At 39.1% G+C, this 26352-nt stretch overlaps 1 protein-coding gene across 1 annotated transcript in view; it reads right to left on the minus strand.

Annotated features, from left to right (window-relative positions):
* Positions 1-11010: 11010 nt before the first annotated feature.
* The window catches only part of LOC128358979 (NLR family CARD domain-containing protein 3-like), a gene marked incomplete at its 5' end in the record, with an annotated part of 76823 nt that continues 61481 nt past the window's right edge, over positions 11011-26352 (minus strand). Inside the window, 2 exons of the mRNA XM_053319385.1 lie at positions 11011-11215; positions 12151-12324. Of these exons, the coding sequence (XP_053175360.1) occupies positions 11200-11215; positions 12151-12324 (190 nt within the window). The remainder of the gene's footprint in view (positions 11216-12150; positions 12325-26352) is intronic.

Here is a 26352-nt window from a genome sequence, read left to right on the forward strand (position 1 = left end):
GGTTAAACAAACTCTGAGCTGAACCCTGAGATGAAACTGAGTTTTCTGATCCAGAACAGCTGATCAGTTTGTTCAATCTACTCTGACTGTCTTCATTCTGACAGAGACAACATGTTTTGGTAAGTAAGTCAATGTGAACATGACTTGAGTCTGTTAACAAGAAAACTCCACAGGCTCCTTTAAGCTACTCTGATCCATTAAAAGTCAGGAACAATAAGCAGGAGGAAACTGAGCCAAACAGAAAAGTCCACTAGTGAAAAATAACAGACTGCTGCTCTTTTGTGTTGTGCTGCTGAACAGAGAGCTCTGCGAAATATCTTCATAATGCATCTTTTCATGAGTGTTTCTCTCTCTCTGTTTCTGCTATAGTCTCTCTCCCTCTGTGTGAGTGTGATACAACACTTTGACACATTTGACTTTTCCCAAACGTTAAACATCAGACTCAGTTTCCTCTGCTGCAGTGGTCAGTCTGCAGTGATAAATCAGCTGCAGCAGGCTGTTTCTATACATTTACATGACCTCCTCCCATATTTAGTGTCTTTGAACAGGAACACGTTAAGACACAGTCTGTATTACATGAGACCAAACATTGTACCTGCTGCTGCAGTCCTTTAGTAAATAAGGACAGACACAGTTTGACTTGTTAGTAAATCCTTAGTAAATATCACCCTGGGTTACCTGCAGCTCTTTACATTTATTGACTGGAAAATCAAACAGCAACAGCAGCCCTGTCTCTGTCTCTGGTTAACATGAACATGAAGATCTGTTGGAGATTACAGCTGAATGGAAGCTACTTCATTATTTCTTTCCACTGTGTTTCCTTCATATCTACACTACAACCTTCATGAAAGCATCTCACTGAATCATCTTCAGCTCAGTTTACAGTAGAAACAGTCTCTTACTTTGTGTCTGAGGGTCCAGGTTCATTACTGAAGTTTGGAGGAGGATCATTAGACCGGTCACTCTTCATAGACAGACAGCTGGATATTACAGACTCTGCTCCGTCCTCCTCTTCCTCCTCTTTCTTCATCTTCTGGAGTCTGAGAGGTAAACCAGTAACACTGGAGACACACACACATACACAGTATAATAAACCCAGTCCTGCCTCTCAACTTAGTAGCTTCTTATTAGTTGACATGACTTTAACTACAACCATGTGTGTTTTCTAGTCATCACAAAGAGAAACTTTGACTCTGGTTTAAATCCAACAAACAGACTTCAGATAAACATGTGTGTGCTTCTTAACTGTGACTTCTCTCTATTTAGAGGCAGCAGTGAGTCACGTTATGAGCTGCTGATTGGAAACTTTCTGTTAGTTAAAAAACAAAACATGTTATACAATTGTTAAAAATGTGTATACGTAAAACAATATATATATCTATATGTTAATTTACACTTTTTTTAAGTATTCACATTTTTAACAATTATATACACTCCTGAATTATTTCATGGTGGTGGATCGTAACCAGGTTGTAAGTAGAGATTCAAAATGCAAAAAGAAGAAACAGAATCAAGAGACAAAAACAATAAAGTGTGCAATTTATTGAAAACTACATTTAAACTCAAACAGGCTGTCAGCTGATCAAAAGTTTAAGACCAAAGTCTTAAAAAGTCCAAATCTGCACAAAGGCTTTCTGTCTTTGAAGGTGGCAGGATTGTTGAGCTGCACAAGCAAGGCCTCTGGCAACGTGCCATCGCTGCCGAGGCTGGAGGCAGTAAGACAGTCATTTTAAATTTCTTACTTAACCCTCGTATTGTCTTCGGGTCTATTTGACCCGAAGACAACATTTAAAATGTCATAACTTTGGTTTTCTTATATATAATTGCCTCAAAATGACATGGATGGTCCCCGACTATGCTCTTTGCTAGTAAAATTAATTATGACTATTTTTGTTAAATTATGTGTGTTTTATGAAAATATATAGCACCTGTGGTCTTCCCGGGTCAATTTGACCCGGTCACATTTAGTGGTGTAATTGGTCACGCTATTGCGCTTTCCAGCACAATGAACATATACACACACACACACACAAACACCCACACACACAAAAAAATTACCTCTAACACAACCCCCCCCCCCCCCCACACACACACACACACACAACTCCAAAGCTACAGATGTGTAAACCTGATTTCATTACAATTCTGATCTACCTACATGGGGCTACACACACACACTCACTCACACACTCACACACACACACACACACACACACACACACACACACAGTTTCAAAATATATCAGCTATAAAACTGTAACCGCCATTTTACAATCAGCCTCATAACACGTTACATCACTGTGAGGACGCAGAAACCAGTAAAAGAACAACAGGAAACTACTTCTGAACACCTCAAACTCTGTGATCTCATATTTTTCTGACACACTTTAATCAACTAAATGATTCACCTGAAAACTAATCATCAGATTGATCAATAATGACAGAAATCATTATTTACAGTCCTGATATTAACACTCACCTGCCTCACACTGTTTTCCTTCTTCTGCGTACTGACGGTAAAATGGAGTCTGAATGGACTTTCACCTTTACTGCCTAACTGTCTGCTCCTCCCTTCTCCCAGTTGTGTGTGTGTGTGTGTGTGTGTGTGTGTGTGTGTGTGTGTGTGTGTGTGTGTGTGTGTGTGTTGAAGTCTGAAGTCTGTTAATCATTAATATTAACCCGTATTACTCCTTAAGGACATATTTTCTTGATCAGTTGGGCTGCATTCATCAGATAACATCATTTTACTGTATGTAGCTCTACGTATGTGAGAATACAATGCAGTGTTCCTCAGTCCTGCTCTTCTTGTATTATGAAGCACAGCAGACCAATGAAAAATGTGTTTGCATCCAAAATGACCTGGATGTGTTGGTATGTGTGTCAGAGTGTGGTGTGTATGTGTGTGTTGAAAAATGAATGTGTGTGTGTGAGTGTGTAAGTAAATGTGTGTTGATAGGATCCCTGTCTTTCTTTAGTCAGTCTGGCTGTAAAACGCACAGTCAATGCAAGTTCACTTTTACATTTTAAATATATCAATTTCTCTCTTTCTTTTCTACTTTTTTACATGTATGTTTTATACATTTCACTTTTATTTATTAAGTAAAGAGATATTCCTCCTCATCTGGTTATTTATTAATCTTTTCTTAACTTTTTATATTATTTTTTTTTCTTCCTGTGAGCTGAAAAAGACAAAATGAAGTTCAGGTTTGTGTTTGTTTTAAGAGTTTAAACTAATTTTTCTGATTCTCATTTAATTTGTCAGGTTGTTTTTTTGTTGTTGTTGTTTTGACATATAAGATTCTGGCAGGATAAACATATTTTGGAAGGAAGGTGAAAGAAAGTTTTATGTAACCTTGATGGTCCTGATAAAACTGTAACCGCCATTTAACAATCAGCCTCATAACACGTTTCATCACTGTGAGGACGCAGAAACCAGGAAAAGAACAACAGGAAACTACTTCTGAACACCTCAAACTCTCTGATCTCATATTTTTGACACACTTTAATCAACTAAATGATTCACCTGAAAACTAATCATCAGATTGATCAATAATGACAGAAATCATTATTTACAGTCCTGATATTAACACTCACCTGCTTCACACTGTTTTCCTCCTTCTGCTCTACTGACTGTAAAATAGTGACTGACTGAATACTTTTACCTGTCTGTCCTGTTTGTTCCACACCTTCTTTACTGGAAATCACGTGTCAAAGAACTTGTATTTCAAGATGTACATAGATATTACTCTGTTATCTCTAGCCTATCAGCCTTTCCTCCAGTTAAGTGGAGGAAAGAAAAAACTCCCTAAAAGGAATTACAATGTGCATTTTCTTCTTTTCAACATATTGTATTTTTTGGTTTGAAAGGATTCTTTACTGAGGAAACTTTAACCTCCTGTGTCCTCATATGGAAACATTACAATGTGGGTTTGTTGGACATTAAACTTCTTTCTGCTGAACTTTGTTGTCCTCTTCATACAAACCTTTTGTGCCACCTAGTGGTCGCAAAAGCACATTACTATACAAACATGATACATTTATCAGTGAGATCCCAGGATAAAAGTGCAGCAGGTATAAAACCAAACAAACTTTATGGTTGAAATTTGTTTATTTATGTTTAATAAAGTTTGTAGTTTGATACAAATTTGACTAATTTTAACAACAGCAACAAACTACAACACTGTTAATCATGAAGTACTCGTTTGAGGACGTTGGGACTTTATTATCTTTTAAAGGAAAGTGTAAATATAAGGAAATAAATTATTCTTAGTTTTATACACTGGTGAATTAATTGTGTTATACAGTAAAATAAACCCATTGTCTCCTATATGAGGACTTAAAAAACAACGTCCTGTGTTTAGTCTTTGTACTGATCAGGTCCCAAATATCTGGAGAGATTAAAAATACACAGCAAACAAAAGCTGAGTCAGCAAAATATACAAACAAAGTCAGAATAAACTAACATACATGAAACAATGACAGGAAGCTGATTATCAAAAACAATACATACGAGCCATACAAGCCTGCCGATACTAGGCTGGTCTCCATACCTCTAGCAGGGTTATTATAGTTTTGAAATGTTCATCACTTTTTCTTTTTATTTCATTTTTCAGTTTGTTTTCAGTTTAGTTTTAGTGAGTTTAACAAGAGATGAAGTAGTTTTAGTTTAGTTTTCATGTAGTTGTAGTCTTAGTTTGAGTGTTTCAGGTTTTAGGAGGAAAGCTTTGATTAGTAGAAGCTGTAAAGGATGAAATAATGCTGACACTGTGTTTGTGTTCTCCCTGATGGTACTAGCCCGTTATCTCAACAAGTCACACTGAACACTATACGGTTACCATGGAGACAAAGAAAACTACAACTAAGCTGGTTTTATCTGCTGTTCACTTTAGTTTGTTAGTTTTGCTTTGTTCATTGTATTTTTATTTAGTTTTCCTTTTCCTTTTTTTTTTTTTTTTTTTACAAAACTCTTTTTTATTTTAACTCAATCATTTTTCCACTGCTAGTCTTAGCAAGGGTGTAGGTTTGGTCTCAACATTGGTAGGGACAATATAACAGCATAACCTGCATGCACATTTTTTGCTGGGGACGGGCATGTCTGTCGGACTGGTCGGACTGCATTTGTCTGTACAGTGTGTGTCTGCGTGTCTGCGTGTCTGCGTGTGGGGGTGAGCGGGCGTTTGTTTGGTCATCAGCCAAATGAGACTGTGACTCTGAACATAATGCAAATAATTCACTCAATAATGGTCGGGTCAAGTCTATCCTTGCAAAATATGGGAAGACAATCTAAATGACCTATATAACTGCACTCCAAAGATAATGCAAATAAGGTTGCTTAAAAGTTGTGCGGACAATTTGGGCCTCCTGAAAAGTTGGTAGGGTCATGTCCCTACCTTCCTATGCAAACCTACACCCATGAGTCTTAGTTTTAGTGAACTATAATAACCCTGATTCATACATGTACTAATATAAGTAATAAATATACATAACATATAAATATAGATAGGCTAACTAAATAATTAAGTGAACAAACATACATTCCAATAATGCATATGAAATAATGAGTGCTGAGAATGAAAGGAGAGTCATGTGGTCTTCTGGATAATGCAGGAGCTGGATGTTGACCTGATCTTATTACAAGAGAAGAAGAATACTGAGAGAGAATCAAAAGAGCAGAATTACCTTTACAGGGTAAAAAGGATTTTACTTGTAAATTGACACTGATGGGCTGAGAGAGAGAGGGGGGGGGGGGGGGGGGGAGAAAGAGCGAGAGAGAGAGAGAGAGACAGAAAGAGGGAGACAGAGACACAGACAGGGAGCGAGAGAGAGAGAGAGTGAGTGAGAGAAAGTAAGAAAGAGAGAGAGAGAGAGAGAGAGAGAGAGAGAGAGAGAGAGAGAGAGAGTGATACAGAGACAGAAAGAGAGAGCGACACAGAGACAGAAGAAGAAGTTCCAGTCAGAAAACAACACACAGCCCAATATGAGAACATTTAGACTCCGACCCGCAGTAGATAAGAGTGATGATGATGATGATGGTGATGAAGAGTGATGGGAACATTAGTGGGATAAAAGCTAAAAGGGAAAAATCCCACTAATGTGAAAGTCCAGCTTGGAAGCTCTGACAGAGAAGCAAGAGACAGTTAATGTAAAGCTCACAGTCAGAAACACAGCAAACCTTCATCAGTGTCAGCATTATTTCATCCTCATCAAGGCTTTCCTCCTAATACCTGAAACACTCCAACTACACAACTACTACAACTACTTCATCACTGTCACACTCACTACAACTACACTGAAATAAAACAAACAAACTGAAAAACGGAATAAATTATATTTATGTGTTCACTTCATTCATTATTATATTTATATGTTCACTTCATTCATTATTATATTCATATATTATATAACATATGCACAATGATCACAAAAATGCTTCTCTTTAAAGCTAAAACTTATTAATCAACAAGTTAATCAATGAAAAGTTATAAATTGTACTACTACTATGACTAATAGACAAACAACAACAGATGTGTCTGACTGTACACATAAACAGGTGTGTGTGTAGCAGAGAGGAGGATAACATAGCATTTTGGCCCGTGTATCACTCCAAATCATCTTACTGTGATAGCCAACCTGTGTTTCTAGGTCTTCGTGGCTGTAAACACTTTGAAAGCTGTAAGTCTGTGAGCCTGCAGCATCTGCTCACCTGTAGCTCACCTGCTTTCAGGCTCATTCAACTGGTTGAACTCTGACCTCTGACCTCTTCCTCCCCCGCCAGGAACAGAGCTGCACCATGATAGTAATGACACATAAATAACATCATATTACCTGTAAACTTGGTATAAATATGTTATTTACTACAGGAGACATATATCATGTTATTTCCCTCTAAATAACTCTCCACTGTGTGACGTCACTACTCCCGTCTATCTGCTCTTTTCTCTTTTTAACAGGATGAAACTAACTGATATTAATAATATAAATAATGTCAGAGTAGGCTGCTGTATGAAGCTTTCTTCCTAGATCTTTTAATATTCTCAATAAACCGCTAACGTGACATGTATCACTGACGGTAGAGTAGAGGTTAGTTACTGTGAAGCTAGTAACCTTAGCAACGACGCTAACGTCATTTCTACAGAGGCTAAGCTACTCCTGCGCTTTGACTTCGGCTTTAACAAGTATTTGGTCTCAACACTTTGTTAAATACCGCCAGGCTTATTATCACACTTGCTACTACAACACACACCACCTTTACTTTCAGAGCAATAAATGCTGCTTCCCAACCTGAAGCTAACTTACCGCAGCAGACGCTTCAGACTCAGGCGGGGAGTTCCTGTCCACTGAAAAGAAGCCAATGCGGAAGTAACTTATAGCTGCATTCTATCAAAAGGCCACCAGGGGGCGACCGTCTCTATACAAGTCAATGGAGAATTCACCAACTTCTCACTTGATTTCTAACCTCAGTAAACGTTTTCAAAATGTGTTTATGGTCTCAATCGCTAGTTTAAAGCCTTCTTCAATGCAGTATGATGTTCATTTTGGAAATTTTGGCCTCCCTGATTTTATATTTGACGATAAAGCAGGGTATGCATTAGGGCGTGGCTACGTCCTGATTGACAGGTTGATTGACCAATGTCCTCCAGATCCAGCCCTCGCAACCAATCGCAGCCTCCCCGTCCGCCGTTGGTCCCGCCCATACGTCCGTCCATGACTCCGCCTCATGCCCATATAAGTATAATCTATGTTCAGACTCCGCCATGTTGCTCAGCCAGCGCAGTTGTTTCTGCCGTTGCCATGACAATGTGCGTCCACGAAGCGCCGACCGTTAAACCGAAACACCGGCTGGTCACGACTTTTCACATGTCCGAAAACGTCGCAGCAGATTTACAAACAGGCGTTATTTGGATGAACTGAGCGCATGTGGGGAATCTACATGGTTGCTTTCTCGCCTGAAAAAATGTAAAATGTTAATAATGTGACTTATGAACAGTAAATCATGAAACCTTATATTCAAATATTGTCACTTTAAATAAAATAACAGAAATAATTGTGGCTGTTACGTTCTCATTTTAGATAACATAATATAGTGTGATTGTGAATGTATCTTCACTATAATAATAATAATGTCAAATGTAAAGAAAATATGAACATAAAATACATTTGTGGTTCAACATTTGGTATAGACAGTAATTGTAAAGGAATAGTTAAGCCAGGTCAGAATATGAACAGTATGTAAGTGTTAATGATGATAAAGTGGAATCTGACTGTGTATCAGGCTGCAGCTACATTACATCTGAAATATATTAGTTCAGCTTTAATCTGACGGGGAGGACAAAACACAGGAGGCAGCTGAAGATGAAAAATATAGTTCAAGATTTCAAAGTATCCAGATGAAAGACACAGAGACATGACTGTAAGCTCTCAGTGTGATCCAGTAATCATGTGTTTGCTGATCTGAACTTGAAAAGGTTCACAAACGTATTGCTGCCACACACACAAACACAAACAAGCATCAGTATCACATTATAACGTCAAACTCTTTTGGTAAATAACCTTCATTGAATAAAACATGTTCCGTGTCTGTTTCATGACGTCTTGCTGAATCCTGACATATAAAAGCGATGTCAAAGTTGTCCAGCAGATGGCGCCATTTCCACTGAATCACATGCTTTGAAACAGTGAAGCATTTTCAACACAGCTGCTTTATATTGATGGAGAGCCTCAGAAAGCTTGGTTTGTCCATCACTACAGTAAATATGATCAGCTGTACTCACTAGTGATTAACAGAGACTCTGCCGTGTGACACAAAGTCCTGATGCTGAAACACAGTCCTAAATGGCGGCAGTGCTACCACGGCTCCCTCTAGCGGCGGTTGTTAAAACAGCAGCAGAGTTTGGTCTCTTGTGCTTCTCTGCTCTTTGGTGGCTGTTGGACTGGTGGGAGCGGGCAGTGTTTAACTTTATTCATTACTTATATTTATGTATTCACTTTATTCATTTATTATATTTATGTATTAGCTTTTATTCATTTATTATATTTATGTATTAACTTTTATTCATTTATTATATTTATGTATTCACTTTTATTCATTGATTATAATTATGTATTAGCTTTTATTCATTTATTATATTTGTTTTAACTTTTATTCATTTATTATATTTATGTTTTAACTTTATTCTTTAATGAACGATCGGTTGGCCTTTGATTCAAAAGCAGTCAATGCAAATGTTCACTTTGACATTTTCAATATATTCATTTCTTTTTAACTTTATTACATGTATATTTTGTACATTTCAGTTTTATTTATTAAGTAAAGAGACATTCCTCCTCATCTGGTTACTTATTGATCTTCTGTTAACTTATTTTTGATTTTCATGTGTTCGTCTTTCTTCCTGTGAGCTGAAAACAACAAAATAAAGTTCAGGTTTGAGTTTGTTTTAAGAGTTTAAACAAATTTTTCTGATTCTCATTTAATTTTAGATTTCATGTTTTAAAATATAAAATTCTGGCAGGAAAAACTTACTTTTCACATTAAATTTTCTAATTAAACCTTTTTGTATATAAAGTGATTTTCTGTGTGATGTGTTCTCTTTTCTGTGTACACTTCCATCTGTTTCTCCTAAAGTCTTTCAGTCAGTTCACAGCAGCTCAAACATGCAAACATACAATTCAACATATATGAGAATTATTCCAATAATAAATGACTGATGAATAAATATGAACTCAGGTGGAAATGTGAATGTATAAATATTACCAAATTACACAGACAATTCTTTCTGAAACTTTAAAGAAATTAATAATAAATGATAAGAATAATGGAGCTTTATAATTAAGTGTGACATAAAGTCAGATGGCGTCCTGGTGGTCCAGTGGTTCCACAAAAACAGATTCAATCAGATATGAGTCATTTATACACAAAGACAGAAAAAGAACTACAATAAAAATAGATGTTAAACATGAAGCTGAAGCTCCACACAGGATAAAAATGCTGACACTTCATTTATTTGCACGTTTATTAGAATTAGGTCTTTGTTTATTATCAGCATCGTCCCACCAGCCTCCCTTCAGACCAGTAGAAAACTTCTCAAAGCAACGTTACACAACACTTTCAACAAAACTAACAAACATACAGCAAGAAAATAAAGCAGAAAACACAGAAGATTCAAATGTAAGATGTACAGAATATAAAACCAAATAAGTGGTAGATCAGTGGATAAAAATGAGTTAGAAGAAGTGATTTAAAGGAAGATAAAGACTTATCAAACAGGTTGATCCAGAGCCCTGACAGCAAAGACCAGGCTCCATATTTATCTGTGCTGATAATCAGCACTAATTCATTTCCCTCCACTTAGAGTGAAGTTAGAGAAAAACTAATGGAGGCTTTATTTATTGAATGATTGATGTGTTTAAACTGCTGATGGCACAGACAGATTTAAAAGAGCTGTAAGGACACATAAGTCAACAGGAGGTGCAGCTGGAGATGGAGTTGGACAGTGGATACATTTCATGTTTTTAATCAAGTTGTGTCCGTTTGCATCATTATCACTGTGTGCAGTGTTGTACAATACATGCAAGATGTTGCACTAATGTAGAAAACTAGATGGAAAGGATGTGATTGGATAGGGCTGGATCACATGATCTCACCTACATGTTTAAATGATATAGTTATTGGTAAAGCCTCCTGATTGGCTGAGCAGTGTTTACTTACAAACTGATGCAAATGATGAGTTAAATATGGTTATGAGATATAAATGATTCATCTTGACATCATCATTGTGCAAATAAAAGCTGGATACCTTTAATATTTACACAGTGAGACTCTCTGAAATGTAATGTGGAGCCTTTAAAAGTGATCAATCAAATGTTTCAAATCAATGGTAAACAAACAGGTAAGCAGTGAAGTGATGATAGAAATGGAGTTAACTCTCAGTGTGATTCTGAGACGCTTGATAAATATGAGCCCAGGCTCACAGTCTGACTTATAACACCTGTTTTTATCTTTATCTGCATCAAACTGCTCATGTACAACTCATCTGTAAAGTGCTGACTTCAGCTAAATCCAGAGATAACTGTTCAGTTTGTAGTCAGTTAAAAGACTTAAGTGAAGACGACAAAATCCAGATCCAGACTCCAGATGGATCATCAGGATCCAGCTGATCCTCTCTCAACACTCCTGGATGTTCACTCTCACTCTGACAGAGATCAATCATCCCTCCATCTGATGAGAGAAGAAGAAAGAACAGAGGAGATAAATTAGTGTTTAGTGAGACTTACATCATCAGCTGTCAGTCAGCACATCCAGTATAAAGAGCAGCAGGGACTTCAGTCCTGTTCAGACCAGAAGTGGAAAAGCTATGCAGCGTAGCTTGCTTCCTTTCAGCTCTCATGTTAACGTGTTGGAGTGAACACACTGAGCTCCAAGCTCACACACCTGCACACACTTTTACTATCAAGTGTGTTTCCTCTGCAGATTTCACTCAAGTACACAGAGGAAATAAAGTGCTGAGAGTCATGAACACATCATTACTACAGAAACAGAGACATTCACTCATCAGTTTACTGATGGATTTACTGCTGATACATGTCAACTCTTATCAAAGTTTAAAGCTACAGAGTCTCTGTGGGATTTGAAGATGTTTCCTGCTGTTAGAGCTCTGACAAAGATGAACTGATCAATAGTTCAGTGTTGAAGTGAGAGGACAACACTTTGAGATCAGATTTGATGATGAGGATCACTGTCTCTATACATCTCGTAAGGCTGTCAACTGTAATCCAGCTTTATTTCCTGCAGACATCAACATCTCTCTCTCTCTCTCTCTCTCTCTCTCTCTCTCTCTCTCTCTCTCTCTCTCTCTCTCTCTCTCTCTCTCTCTCTCTCTCTCTCTCTCTCTCTCTCTCTCTCTCTCTCTCTCTCTCTCTCTCTCTCTCTCCCTCTCCCTCTCCCTCTGTCTCTGTCTCTGTCTCTGTCTTTCTGTCCAATCCTGAAGCCTGTCACCATTCTCCTCTCACAGCTTCACTGAGGAAAGCAGCACTGAGAAGGTTGGAGCTTCACCAGGAAATACTGGATATTTGCTTTGATACTGACTACTACTACTGATACTAAACTGCTAAACTGCTGAAACCAGCACAGACTGACTCCAACTCTCTACTGACCTCAGAGTCTCCAGTCTGCAGTCTGGACTCTGCTGAAGATCAATCAGCTGCTTCATGTCTGAATCCTGCAGCTTGTTTCCTCTCAGATCCAGCTCTCTGAGATGGGAGGGGTTGCACTTCAGAGCTGAGGCCAGAGAAGCACAGCTGATCTCTGACAAACAGCAGCACCTCAATCTGAATAAAGAATAAAAGATGTCAGTTTAGAAGACAAAGTTCCTGTTTGAAATCATTCAGTGTTTCATAATGTGTTGAGATGTGAAGAAGGTTTAGAAGCTGCTGAACAGCCTTCAGAGGATCTGAGAGGAACTGAAAATAGAAAGATTTTTAAACATCAACTAAAAACCATCTGTTTAGTCTGGCTTTATGTCCTCTTATATCATTTCATTGTTTTATTATATATATTTATTTTTTCACAAAATATTGTCATTTTCTCCCCACTAACATTTTGACCAAGGGTACATACATCATATTTAGCACACACGTATACAAGGCCACTTTAATGCACAGGCTTACCTGGGCTGAAGCCCAGGGGCCTCCCATGTTCAGGTTCATGATGAGCTGAAAAGGTAATTTTGTTTTGTAACTTGTCAGGTTTTCTGTCAATCACTCTAATCGCACGTTACGTGGCTGCAAATTGATCCAAATTAGGAATGACCCACGTGGCCCCATTGCCTATGGCCCGTGGGCTTACCTATCAGAATTTCTATAGTTAGTTTTGGGGTGTGTCCCTCTACAATTGACACGCAGGAAAGGACCGCTCGGTGCAGGATTCAAAGGATCCTGCAGCGAGGACTGTAGCCTCAACACAGTGGGTGCTCTTCCCACTGAGCTAAACTCCACAACAAGAATGGCTCTGTTATTCACCATCAGCAGGTAGTGTGTTTTGTTTTGTATGCAAAATATTTGGTGAGAACAAGGAAAAGTCAGCATTTGTTAGTGGGGGTTATTTTGACTGGAAACATGCTAATGATCGTATAACAGAACATGAAAGCTGTGACATTTACAGGAAAGCCATGATCACTTACATCAACCAAGCAGCTGACTGTGGACAGTGGACTCAGAACTCAAAAAACAGTTCAATGAGGAGTGTGACTATTGGACACAGGGTCTACAGAGAGTCATCACTGTTGTGAAGTTTTTGGCTGAACGGGGACTTGCTTTCAGGGGTGACAGCCACAGAAAACTGCAATTATTTGGGGTGCATGGAGCTGATAAGCCAGTTTGACCCTTTTTTAAAGGCTCATATTAAAAAATACGGAAACGCTGGCAGAGGAACCCCATCCTAACTCTCCCTGAATGTGTGTGAGGAATTCATACAGCTGATGGGACAGAGGAAGTAATCAGCAGAGTGAAACTCTCAATGTATTTCGCTATCAGTGTGGACTACACGCCAGATATCACACATGGGAAACAGCTGACTTTCATCCTGAGCAGAGGGCTGTACAGAGGAGCACTTTGTAAAGTTCCTCCCTATTGAAATCCACACGGGAGAAGCACTGTTCAACTCAGTTATTGGTGTTTTAGAGGAGATAGGCATTGACATTAATAACTGTAGAGGACAATGTTATGACAATGCTAATAATATGTCAGGAACCTACAAAGGCGTGCAGGCCCACATCAAGCAGATCAGCTCATTGGCACAGTGGGTACCCTGTGCAGCACATACCCTAAACCTGGTGGGGGTCAACAGTCTGAACTGCTGTGAGGAGACTGAACAGTTTTTCAGTTTTGTACAAGCTTTTTTCAACTTTTCATCCCAATGATAATAAAAGAATAGAGACTGTGGTGATGGTCAGCACACGCTGTTGCAATCAAAGCCCTATGTCAGAACTACGCAGGGATCCAGCAGTCATTACTCAACATTGCTGATGATGAGCACCAGAATTTGAGCACAAGAGAGGAGGCTAGGGCACTGCACAAAAAGATGAATAAACTGGAAATTGCATTAATGTGCAACATGTGGAATGCCATCCTTCAACGTTTCCAGTGTGTGAATACTGCACTACAAGCGGTGGAATCGGATCTGTGCAATGCTGTGGATCTTGTTCGGTCATTGCGTGAATATGTAGCAGGCCTCCGGGATCAGTTTGATAGCTTTGAGACAGCTGCAAGGAACATGTCCCCCATTGTGTCTCATGAGTACAAAGCAGACACCCAGCAAAAGAAAAAAAAGAAAGAGACAGGCTGATAACCCATCTGAGCCTGAGTGCAAGCTATCAGGCCACAAACGCTTCTATATATCTGTGTATATCTATGTCATTGTCATAGTGTCAGAACTGGACAGAAGATACCAGTCATACAAAGATGTGTGTGAAAACTTTGGGTTTTTAAATGGGTTGCACTTGATTTCCCCCCAAGACCTCCGCTCATCAGCATTGAGCCTGCAGAGGAAATTCAACAGTGACTTGGAAGAGGACTTTGTGGAGGAGGTGGTACAGTTCAGAGAATTTGTACAGGATGAAAATGTGAGCAGCACGTCTGCAGTGGAGTTACTGAAATATTTAAGAAGAAGAAAACTCCATACAGTGTTTCCAAACACAGACATAGCTCTACAGCTATTCCTGACTATGCCAGTGACCAACGCGAGTGGAGAACGGTCCTTCTCCAAACTGGGCTTGGTAAAAAATAGATTGCGATCAAGCATGCAGCAAGATCGAGTCAGTCATCTCACACTGATGTGTATTGAGCATGACATCCTTCGTGACTTGGATTTTAAGGACATAATTAGGGCCTTTTCTTCAAAGAAGACCAGATGAATGCACTTCTAAAAAGGTAAGAAAGTGCTGTATTTATAGCTTGTTCAGGTTTTAAATTGTTGTGGTTGTGCATTGTTTTAAGAGAAATGCACATTTGCTTAGATTATTGTCTAGATTATACTGCAAACCTTCTATAAATGTTGCTCAGTTTCATCTTTTTGGTACCTGGCATTAGGCCATGTTGCTATCCATGGTGCTGAATGGAGTGTGTTTGTGTGTCTGTGCAGGTACATGTGATTTGTTCACAGGGCCCGCTAAGGCCAGAGAAGAGGCTCCTACTTTGATCTGTTGCTGTTCTTTGCTTATGCTGTTATTAGTTATTATCAGTGTTTGTGCAGACAGGTGATGGTTGATGATGTTTTTCATAATATCGTTTGAAATCATACTTTCACACATTTTGGTTTTATTATCACCGTAAGTTGCTGTGTGTGGTTGTCAAATAAAGTGTCTTGTGTTTATGCTCAAGTGGGCTTAGGAATATGTTAATAACAATATTATGGTGTTTTCTGGCTCAAAGAGGGAAAACTCACTGTTGTATGTCTTGAAGAAACTACTACATTTTGTGATGTAGATTACCTAGATATTACACTTTTTTAAAATGAGACTATAAATCGAGGGGATGGAGGGCCTACAAAACCTCTCCCCCTTGGGGCCTAACATTAGGTTAAGGCGGCCCTGTATAAAACCCATCATATCACTATATAAGCAGCCAATCACAATCTTGGACAAAAAACCAATGAGGTGGCAGCACTGTCACATCTTGAAGAAACACAATATGTGCACACCAGCCGGAACAAGAGATGGATGGCCCTGAGGCTCTGGGACTTGACTTGGTAGCGAGGCAGTTGGGGCTTGGTTCTGCTCCTCCTCATCAAGCTGCGAGGTCTCCCCCCAACCAGGCATGTTCCCAAGAATGGGTTTTTGTCTGTCTTTAAAAAAAAGTATTGTTTTTGCCATAAAAATGTACATTAACCAGAACAGCAACATTTAGGAACACCCCCCTCTCCCATCCTCAACAACATATACATTGCGGGAAAAAGAAAAATTACACAACACAAAGAAAAAAAAGAAAGGAAAAGAAAACCTCCATGAAATAAAAAAAAATCATTATTGGTTATACATATTGATAAGAGGCACGTTAGTTTCCATAGATGTTGTCACTCCATTAATCAAATTTCATTCATATAGTTTATAATAATATTATTCATTAATTCCAGTCTTATCACTTTTAAGGAATTGCATAAAGGTGTCACAGCTTTCATGTTCTGTTATACGATCATTAGCATGTTTCCAGTCAAAATAACCCCCACTAACAAATGCTGACTTTTCCTTGTTCTCACCAAATATTTTGCATGCAAAACAAAACACACTACCTGCTGATGGTGAATAACAGAGCCATTCTTGTTGCGGAGTTTAGCTCAGTGGGAAGAGCACCCGCCACATGTGTTGAGGCTACAGTCCTCGCTGCAGGATCCTTCGAATCCTGCACTGAGCGGTCCTTTCCTGTGTGTCATTGCCCCCCTCTCTGCCTCCCATTTCCTGTCTCTCTCTACTTAGCTGTACATTAAAGGCAAAAAGCCCCCCCAAAAAAACAGAGCCATTCTCTGGGCAAAGTGAGAGTTTGCGTTTGAAATGCGTTTTTGAGAAAAATCGTTGTTTATATTGGCGTTCCGATGCCGACATGTTAGCATCTTTATTTTGACAGGACTCCGGTTCCATTTTTGCCCAATAAGTGCGCACTTTTGCGTCAATATTGTTTCCCCGGCGGCCCGGGTCACTGTTATATGGGTCATCTGTCTTGTCTCCCCCTGGCTGGTTTGTAGCCTGGTCTCTCGCTGGGGCTTGTGTGCTCCCCCCTCCCTCCCCTCCACCCTCCACTGCTGTGGTCAGTCCCCTGTTCATCTCGAGCTACATCCACCTGCACAGCCTGCGCCTCCTCCACTCCCTCCGGGGTGTGAGATAGCGAGCTTCCTCCAGTGCTGGTCCTGCTTTAAAAAAATCTGGTGAGCTTTGGGATGCTCTTTAGTAATTCCTTTTTGCGCAACTCTTTCTTAATAAGTTCTTTTTTTTTCTGGGCACCGGACATTTTCCACTTAATGTCACTCAATCAATGATAGGTAAGCCCACGGGCCATAGGCAATCGGGCCACGTGGATCACTCCTAATTTGGATCAATCAGCAGCCACGTAACGTGCAATTAGAGTTATTGACAGAAAACCTGACAAATTACAAAACAATATGACCTTTTCAGCTCATCATGAACCTGAACATGGGAGGCCCCTGGGATTCAGCCCAGGTAAGCCTGTGCATTAAAGCGGCCTTGGTTTTATAGTTGATTGTGAGGCTTGTGGCCAGGTAGTGATGCAGTATGACAGCTGTGACAATATCATGGCATGTAGATACTTTCTGATGAGTCTGGAACAGTTGATATTTGATTGAACCTTTTTTAGGATATTATTCACTTGTTGTTAAAATTTTAGATGTGAGTTTAAGATAATTCCCAAGAACTTGACATTGTCAACCTCAATAAGCACATTCACGTCAGCACAGAAGTAAGAAATGGCGTCTGACCTCAGAGTCTCCAGTCTACAGTTTGGACTCTCCAGTCCAGCAGACAGATGCTTCACTCCTGAATCCTTCAGGTTGTTGAGACTCAGATCCAGCTCTCTGAGATGGGAGGGGTTGCACTTCAGAGCTGAGGCCAGAGAAGCACAGCTGATCTCTGACAACCTGCACTCCCACAATCTGAATAAAAAATAAATTATGTCAGTTTAGAAGACAAAGTTCCTGTGTGAAATCATTCAGTGTTTCATAATCTGTTCAGAAGTTTGTTTGTTTTGTTTGTTTTTATTAGATCCCCATTAGCTTTTGCATATAGCATTGGCTATTCTTCCTGGGGTCTTTTCACTTAATCATTGACAATTACATGATATAAGCCACTTAAAGTGGCGGCAAACATAACATAGGTTACATGATATTCTTCCTGTGGTCCTTCTAATTAACCATTAACAAATATCAGCTACACAGAGTGGTAGTAAACATGAAATCCATATCTACTAAATAAGGAAAAAAACAACAAAAATATAATAATAATAATAATACAAGGAGAGAATAAATAACACAAACGACACCTGGTGTGTTCCTCCTAAATTATCACTGTAAATTACTAGACACAATAACGTAAGAGACAAAGACAGCACAAGAAAAAAAAAGGAGAAGAAAAAGCTACACTATTCAAAGTTGCTATTCATATAATAATTTTTGATTTGCATTTTAAAGGCATGGGTATTTAGCTGCGTAATGTTATTAGGTAGTGTGTTCCATTGATGCATTGCCCTGTAAGTAACTGAGCGTTGCATTGCTGTACTAGAGCTGGGTAAGGTGAAACACCCACCAACTGCATGTCTTGTAGAATGTGTATGGACAAGTGAACTAAAACACAATTTTCTATATATTATCTGAGGTGATTTTGTAATAATGACATTTTTAATAAAAACCATAAGTAGAGACAAAAGCCTATTTCTTACATTTAACCAACCCAACGTTTTGTGCATTTTAATTACATTTGTTCTCCAACTACACGAAAGAGCTACTCTTGCTGCTTTATTCTGGACCAACTGCAATTTCCTTATATTACCACAAGATGTAGAAGACCAGACAATAGAACAGTAATCCAGGTTTGATAATACCAGAGCCTGAATTACCTGTTTAGCCAGTGTGTGTGTGAAATACTTAGCACATCTTTTGATTATTGATAGTGCATTTCCCATTTTGGTGACAACCTTTTGTACATGTTTGTCCCAAGATAATTTATTGTCAATTGTAACACCTAAAAGTTTAACTTCTTCTACTTGTTGTATCACTGTATTATTTATTGCTATGTTCAAAGCTGGTTTGGAACTCAACAAGTGATTAGTACCAAGTACAATACAATTAGTCTTAGATACATTTAGTATCAGTTTATTTTTATTAATCCAGTCTACCACATTTGCTGTCTCACTTGCTAATTTTTCATTTAAATCATCCACAGTTGCTGCAGCTAAATATATAGTGGAATCGTCAGCGTACATCGAAATATTAGCCTTAGTTAATACTAGGGGTAGGTCATTAGTAAATATAGAGTAAAGAAGAGGGCCTAAGCAACTACCTTGAGGCACTCCATGCTTCACAGGTATAATGTCTGAAAAACTTCCATTAAAATAAACCATTTGTTTCCTGTTACTTAAATAGCTATTGACCCAGAACAGAGCTGACTCAGTGAAGCCATAATATTTTAATTTTTCCAACATAAGCTCATGATTGAGAATATCAAATGCTGCCGAAAAATCCAAAAGAACAGCACCTATAATGTGTCTCTGATCCATTCCCTGCAACCAGTCATCCACCATTTGTGTTAAAGCTGTGGCAGTTGAATGTTTACTCCTGTATGCATGCTGGTAATAGGTCATCAATCCATTTTTAACAAAATAACTCTGAATCTGTTCATGAGCAATTTTCTCCATTATTTTACTTAAGATTGGCAACAAACTAATGGGTCGACTGTTTGTCTCGGAGAAAGGCAATCTATTATTTTTTGGTAAAGGCACAACTTTGGATATTTTCCATAATTGTGGAAATGTATTTTCCTTGAAACATAGATTAATAATATGTGTAACCATTGGTGCTATAAATGCAGTAATAGGTTTAAGGAGCTTTACATCAAGATTATCAGCTCCAGAAGGCTTATCTTTACATGACATTAACAAAAGTTCAATTTTGGCAACACTGACATCTCTGAAATCAAAAATACAGTCTTTGCCCTCCATGAGCTTTGATATCAGTCTACCAGATAGTTTTCCACCTTCAGACTGTGAGGCAACACTACTTTCTAACTTGTCTATTTTTGTCATGAAATAAGTATTTAAATGATTAGCAATTTCGACTGGCTTTGTAAGAAAACCCTTCTCCGTCTCTAAGTAGGACGGTGTAGGTTTTGTATTTCCTCTCACCAAGTCGTTCAATGTTTTCCATAAATACTTACTGTCATGTTTAACAGCATTAATTTTTATTTCTTAGAACAATTTCTTTTTCTTCCTATTCAGTTTAGTTACAAAATTTCTCATTTTACAATAAACTTGCCAGTCAGATTTAAGACTTGATGAAATTGCTAACCTTTTTGCCTTGTCCCTCTCTTTCATGTATTCTTTTAGTTCTTCATCCAACCAAGGGGTGTTCACATTTCTTACAGTAAACTTTCTTACAGGTGCATGATGGTCAGCCACTTCTGTGAGTGACTTGTTAAAGACCTTAAGTGCTTCCTCTGGATCTTGTTTTAAAAACACTTCTGACCAGTCTGCGTTTTTTATGTCTTTGATGTATGAATCAATATCAAAATGCTTAAATGATCTTCCATTAAGGATTTTAACACCAGGTTTGGGAACTTTTGTTTTCCTTACGATTGCTACCAGGTTATGGTCACTGCAACCAGTAGGGACAGATATAGCAGTGGAGCAGACCTCCGGCAAGTTTATATATATATGATTGATACATGTCGCAACTTTAGTACCATCGCTCTTAAGACTTATTCTAGTCGGTGTCCTTACAGTCTGTGAAAGACTGCAAGCTGCACATACATTCATAAGTTTTGTTTTCATTGAACAACATGGAGAGTTCCAATCTATGTTCATATCACCCAAAAAGTACAATTCTTGATTTGTGTTACTTACACGATCCAGCAAATCACAAATTGAGTCTAGATAACTGCTATTGGCACTAGGGGGTCTATAACAGCATCCTATTAATATTGGTTTAACATGTGATAAGTGAATTTGTAACCAGAGAACTTCCATATCTAATGACATCAAATCACACCTTATTATGCCTGGTATATGACTTTGAATATAACAAGCCACCCCTCCTCCATTTGCATTCCTGTCTTTTCTGTAAACATTATATCCACTGATCATCAATGATGAGTCCTCAAATGTATCATCCAAATGAGTTTCTGACAAGGTCAATATGTGTAGAGCATTACTGATCAAGATCTCACCAACTTCAGTTAGTTTATTCCTAATGCTACATATATTAAGATGGGCAATTCTCAAACCTTTCTTAGGCAACTTATCAACCATTTGACAGATAAGATCAACTAATTTTCATCACAGGGGTAACTCATTTTTTTTACCTATAACATAGACGAACATAGACAGATACCCGCACACTAAATGGACACTTATAACATACTCAATATGACGAACAAAATCAATATTAAAGTCTCTGCAAAAAAGAATAGTCTTTTTCTTGCTTGCAAGCATGCTTTCGACCCATACTGTAAACACATTAATGTTTGTTCCTCTGTATATACAACTTGTGATGATACCTCTTGATATGCAGTTTTCAATAGCAAAACATTCTATTAAATTGTCCAGCATCGCTGTCACACCAACCAAGTCTTTTGACGGATCACATTTCAGGCCATAGTCCGCATGAATTGTGTCTGTAGTCGGTCTATTGTCTTTTAGGTATCGTGACAGAGTGAGTGTCAGTGTCATGGTAAGGGGGTGTGGTCGCGTTTACAGATACTCACTCAACTCCTCCATGCTTCTGATCACAAGTACTTTTGCGTCCTCCGGCGTTCCATTTAATTTAATAAAGACCTTACAGTTCCGTGTCCATGTTTGTTGAATTTTCTTTTCTCTTCTTAAATCTCGTGCTTTCTTGGCTATTTCCGCATTACGTTTTGTCAGGTGGTCATTCATGTATACATTAGTTCCTTTTAATTTCTTTCCCTGTTTCAACAGCTCCGTCTTGTCTTTCCTGTTCACAAATCTCAACAGCACAGTTGTTTCCTTAGGGCTGGTTGCTTCTTTCTTTTTGCCGGTGCCAGCTTTTTTCTTTGGCAAGGTATGGCATGCCTCGCCTCGATGTTACTGATGTCCAATTCAATTCCATTCGACTTCATGAACGCAGCGACCTGTTGCTCTGTGGAGCTTGCGTCTTTCTCCTCCGAGGCCGCGTCGCTCATTCCTGGTTCAACCGCCCTTGCGTATGATCTGGGTCTGATGTTCAATCCGGTTATGATAACATCATTCATCCTAGTATATTGCTCCAGGTGTTCTAGGTCCGCAACCTTGTCCTCCAGAGTCGCGGTCCGTCTTTCCAGAGCCTCAATTTTCTCGTCTTTTCTTTTAATTTGTTCCTGCATTTCTTCTAGTTTTCCCACCAGATCCAGAATCCTCGCTTGTTGTTCTTTGACAGTTTCCACTTCCGAAATCAACTTATCAAGTGATTGTTTCAGTTCCAAGTTGGAAGGCATCTTGATTAGTAGTATTACACACAGCAGTGTGAAGGTTTAGAAGCTGCTGAACAGCTTTCAGAGGATCTGAGAGTAGCTGAAAATAGGAAGATTTTTAAACATCAACTGAAAATCATCTGTTTAGTCTGGCTTTATGTCCTGTTTTATCATTTCATGGTTTTATTATTTATCTATATATATATATATATATATATATAAAGTGGTCTTTAGAACAGGTGACAAACTTATTGGTCGACTGTTATTGCCAGTTAATGCAGCACTGTTGTTATTGGGTAATGGGATGACTTTAGCTTCTCTCCATATTTGTGGAAAAACTAACTTAATCTTACAGGGCAGATTAAAAATATTAGAACAATGCGTCCGTTGGGCACTGCAGTATGTTTACTTGCCAAAAGACACATGCTGATAGTTTAAAGCAGTGAGAAGAATGTATATTTGTATATGAAGGTCACAGAAAGTATGTGTCCCAAACACACTGAATGCTGACACCATATTATTATTATTATTATTACATATTATTATATATAACCTTTTTTTGCCATATCTATCTATCTATCTATCTATCTATCTATCTATCTATCTATCTATCTAACTACCTACCTACCTATCTATCTGTTTATTTTGCTATAAGTCATATGTCAAGTCGAAGAAGAACCAACCGTGTACCAAAATTCAGAGTGCGTAATGATATATGGTTCAACTCTTTTACGCACCGGGTGCACGCCGGTTACGCTTGGAGTTTGTTTATGAACAGCCAAACTTGATAGCTTAGTGTCATACACCATTGGAAACCTCAGACTATTGGCTAAAAGGTTATCAACTTCATATAACCGAATATTTCCACAGGCTGGAACAGCTGTCAATCAAAGCCATGTCATCATTGTCGTCGGTCACATGTCCTCATTGGCTTTGGAGACATGTACTGCCTAATCCTAAGCACCGATTGGCTTGTGTGTGGTGTCGTCAGAAGCAGGAGAGGCTCACGGTCGTAAACATCTAGTCACGTGTACTCTAAGATGGACGTGCAGGTCAGGAAATGACGTAAACGGACCTTATATGGTTTGTTATTTGTGTTATTACGTGACGTGTTGGTCTAAATATATGGACATATTGAGGAAAGTATTTCGGTTTTATGGAAACGGATTTCATATTTCACAAGAATGGATATTTGGCAAGCTGTACAGAAAGTCCTGAGTCATAAGATGATCGTTGTGGATAAAGGGAAGACTTTGAAGGTATGTAGGCATTATAGCTTTTCTCACTTAGCTGAGTGGCTAGCCGAGCTAATTGCTAATACTATCTTGAATGAATCAGGGCAATCTAAGCTTTCCAACAATGTACGGCATGAGTATATATGTTTAAGGGTTGGTGTTTAAAACATTCAGAAGAACGTGTGGCTACCTCCTAACATCCGTCCCAACCCGTAGGCGGAACAGCGTGCATTAAGAGGTTAAAGCTGGAAGCATAGATGAACGGGCCCAAGCTCCCTCGCCACACCACAAAATCAGACATATCTTCAAATGGCAACAAACAGCGCCAAAATGACAAATTTGATTCAAAATGGCCGACTTCCTGTTGGAGTGAGGGTGTGGGTCCAAGAGACTTTTTTGTGCGGATGATGTGTCTTGCCAGAGATCCCGATGAGGAGTGCATTATAGTAGTCCAGTCTGGAGGAGATAATGGCGTAGACGAGCTTCTCTGCATCTGCCAGGGTGAGTGTTGGACGGAGTTTGGCGATGTTCCTGAGGTGGTAGAAAGATGTTTTACAGAGGTGTTTGATGTGGGTGTCAAAGGTGAGTTGAGGATCCATTTTAACACCCAGGTTGGTGACAGATATGGAAAGGGGGATGTTTTGGCCAGAGAACGTGATACTGGTGATGGTGGAAGAGCAGAGCTGATGTGGTGTGCCAAATAGGATGGCCTCCATTTTAGAACTGTTCAGCTGCAGAAAGTTGAGCTCCATCCACGTCTTGATCTCCTCCAGGCAGGTGGTCAGTGTGGATGTTGGCAGGGGAGCAGAAGAAGTGGGGGTTGTCCTTATGTAGAGCTGTGTGTCATCAGCATAACAATGGTAGTAATGACATTGCCCAGGGGGAGCAGGTGGAGGGTGAAGAGGGTGGGGCCCAGCACCGAGCCCTGAGGTACAATGCTGGTGATGTTGTGGGTGTGTGACTTTTATTTACCCAGGGAAACGTGCTTGGTTCTGTCGGTCAGATATGAAGCAAACCAATTTTGTACATTTTCTGTCCAATGGTGTATTGCAGGCAGTGGAGGAGGATGTTGTGGTCAACTGTATCAAAGGCAGCTGTTAGATCCAAGAGGATGAGTAGAGATGGGGAACCGGTATCTGCTGCCATCCTCTATACTTCAATGGGATGGGCGTAACTAAACAGCTCAATAGCGCCCCCTTGAATATTTCAAAATCTAATCTCTGCCTTCCACATAAACACAGAAGAATGAAATTCGGTAAGTTTATGTATCATCTCCAGACGCACAAAAACGCCATTTGGACCCATATCCCAAGTCCAAAAGATGTCGGCTATTTTGGAATAAATAATACTGTTTAGCTTTTTTTTGGCCATTTTCATGCCTTATATTTTAACAAACTCCTCCTAGGGATTTTATCTGACCGACCCAAATTCGCTCAGAAACATCTTGACATATTGGAGATAGAAACCTATCAAAATCTTTTTAATTACTCATACCTGTTGGGCGTGGCAGCACAGGCAATTTCGATGCTAACTGATACTTTTTCTTCTTCTTCTTTGGTGATTTTTAGAGGCGGTTTGCCTCCTAAATGTTACATTACTGCCTTCTACTGGACTGAAACTCAAACTCAGTTCTCCTATCAGATCTAAATCATTCTATATAAATAGAACTGGCCAGTCTCAGCAGCTCCTGTACGTCCTCTCCAGTCATATCCACCAGATCCAAAAACGTTGTGACTGCATCAACAACTCTCTCTGTTCTCTCAGATTCCTGCCTCAGCGGCTCAATTAATCAGCACGGTCACAAATGCTCAGATCTCCTTCCAAAAACAATCATCATGCTTCCTACCTGATTTGTTCTCCTTCACTTCTTGAATCTTTTCATTCCTCCCTGCTTCTTTGTGGCTCAGCCTTCTCTTGGTCCTGATCCTCATGACTTCCATCTCTTTCTTTCTCTGTGGACAGTCTGCTTGCCTCATGACTCCCCCGTACTCATTACACTTGGCTTTGTTTTTCACTCTTTCTGCTGCTGCATGTGTCTACTCCACATTATCCACATATCCCCAAATCATGTGTGCACACCAGTGAGCTGTGAGCAAATATCCAGCAGCGTCTGCACTGAATGTGTTTGGGAACATAAGTCTTTACTGGGTAACTGATATGATCTAACAATTCTTTGTCAGGCAGGATTTCTGATTCAAAATGCAACATAACAGATGTATTTCACACCTTTCTCCATCACTCATCCTGATCTTTCTGACTGTCAACCACTCTGTGACACTCTTTAAATCTAGCTGCATCCACCACATACGCTACTCCATCAACAACATTTTACTGGAACTCTCCTATGAAGTGGGAAACATGACACTTGGGAATCATCTAACTCAGATATTTCCAATAACTTCTTCAGGTGTGTCTGTGACACATCCAACAATGATCAATCCACTTCTTTTAATGCGATGGTTCAGCATAATTTCGACCTAGCGTCATATGCACCATGGGGTCTATCTAACACCACCTCAGCCGTCCGTAAGTTTGTAAGTACACCAGGAGTTTATTAAGATAAATACTTACCTGATGGCTTTTACTCTGCGGCTACTGCTAAAGCTGTAAACATCATCGAAATATTGCGCAATCACGCACAGATCTTTTGATGTGCTGTGCGGATGTCTCACGAGACCCCACGGTATTTTAATGATTGTGCGATGTTTACAGCTTTAGCAGTAGCCGCAGAGTAAAAGCCATCAGGTAAGTGTTTATTTTAATAAACTCCTGGTGTACTTACAAACTTGTAACTTCAATGCATCGATTTATGAATAAAGACCCTATTTCTACTACTGTAGAAGTTTGATAACAATCCAGGCATTATTACTGGGGTAATTTACAAGATACACTGGTGGTCCCGTTAGCGCGAACTCCACTATTTTCAGACCAAATGAAAAGAA

This window comes from Scomber japonicus, chromosome 5 (genome assembly GCF_027409825.1).
Source record: "Scomber japonicus isolate fScoJap1 chromosome 5, fScoJap1.pri, whole genome shotgun sequence".
NCBI lineage: Eukaryota > Metazoa > Chordata > Actinopteri > Scombriformes > Scombridae > Scomber > Scomber japonicus.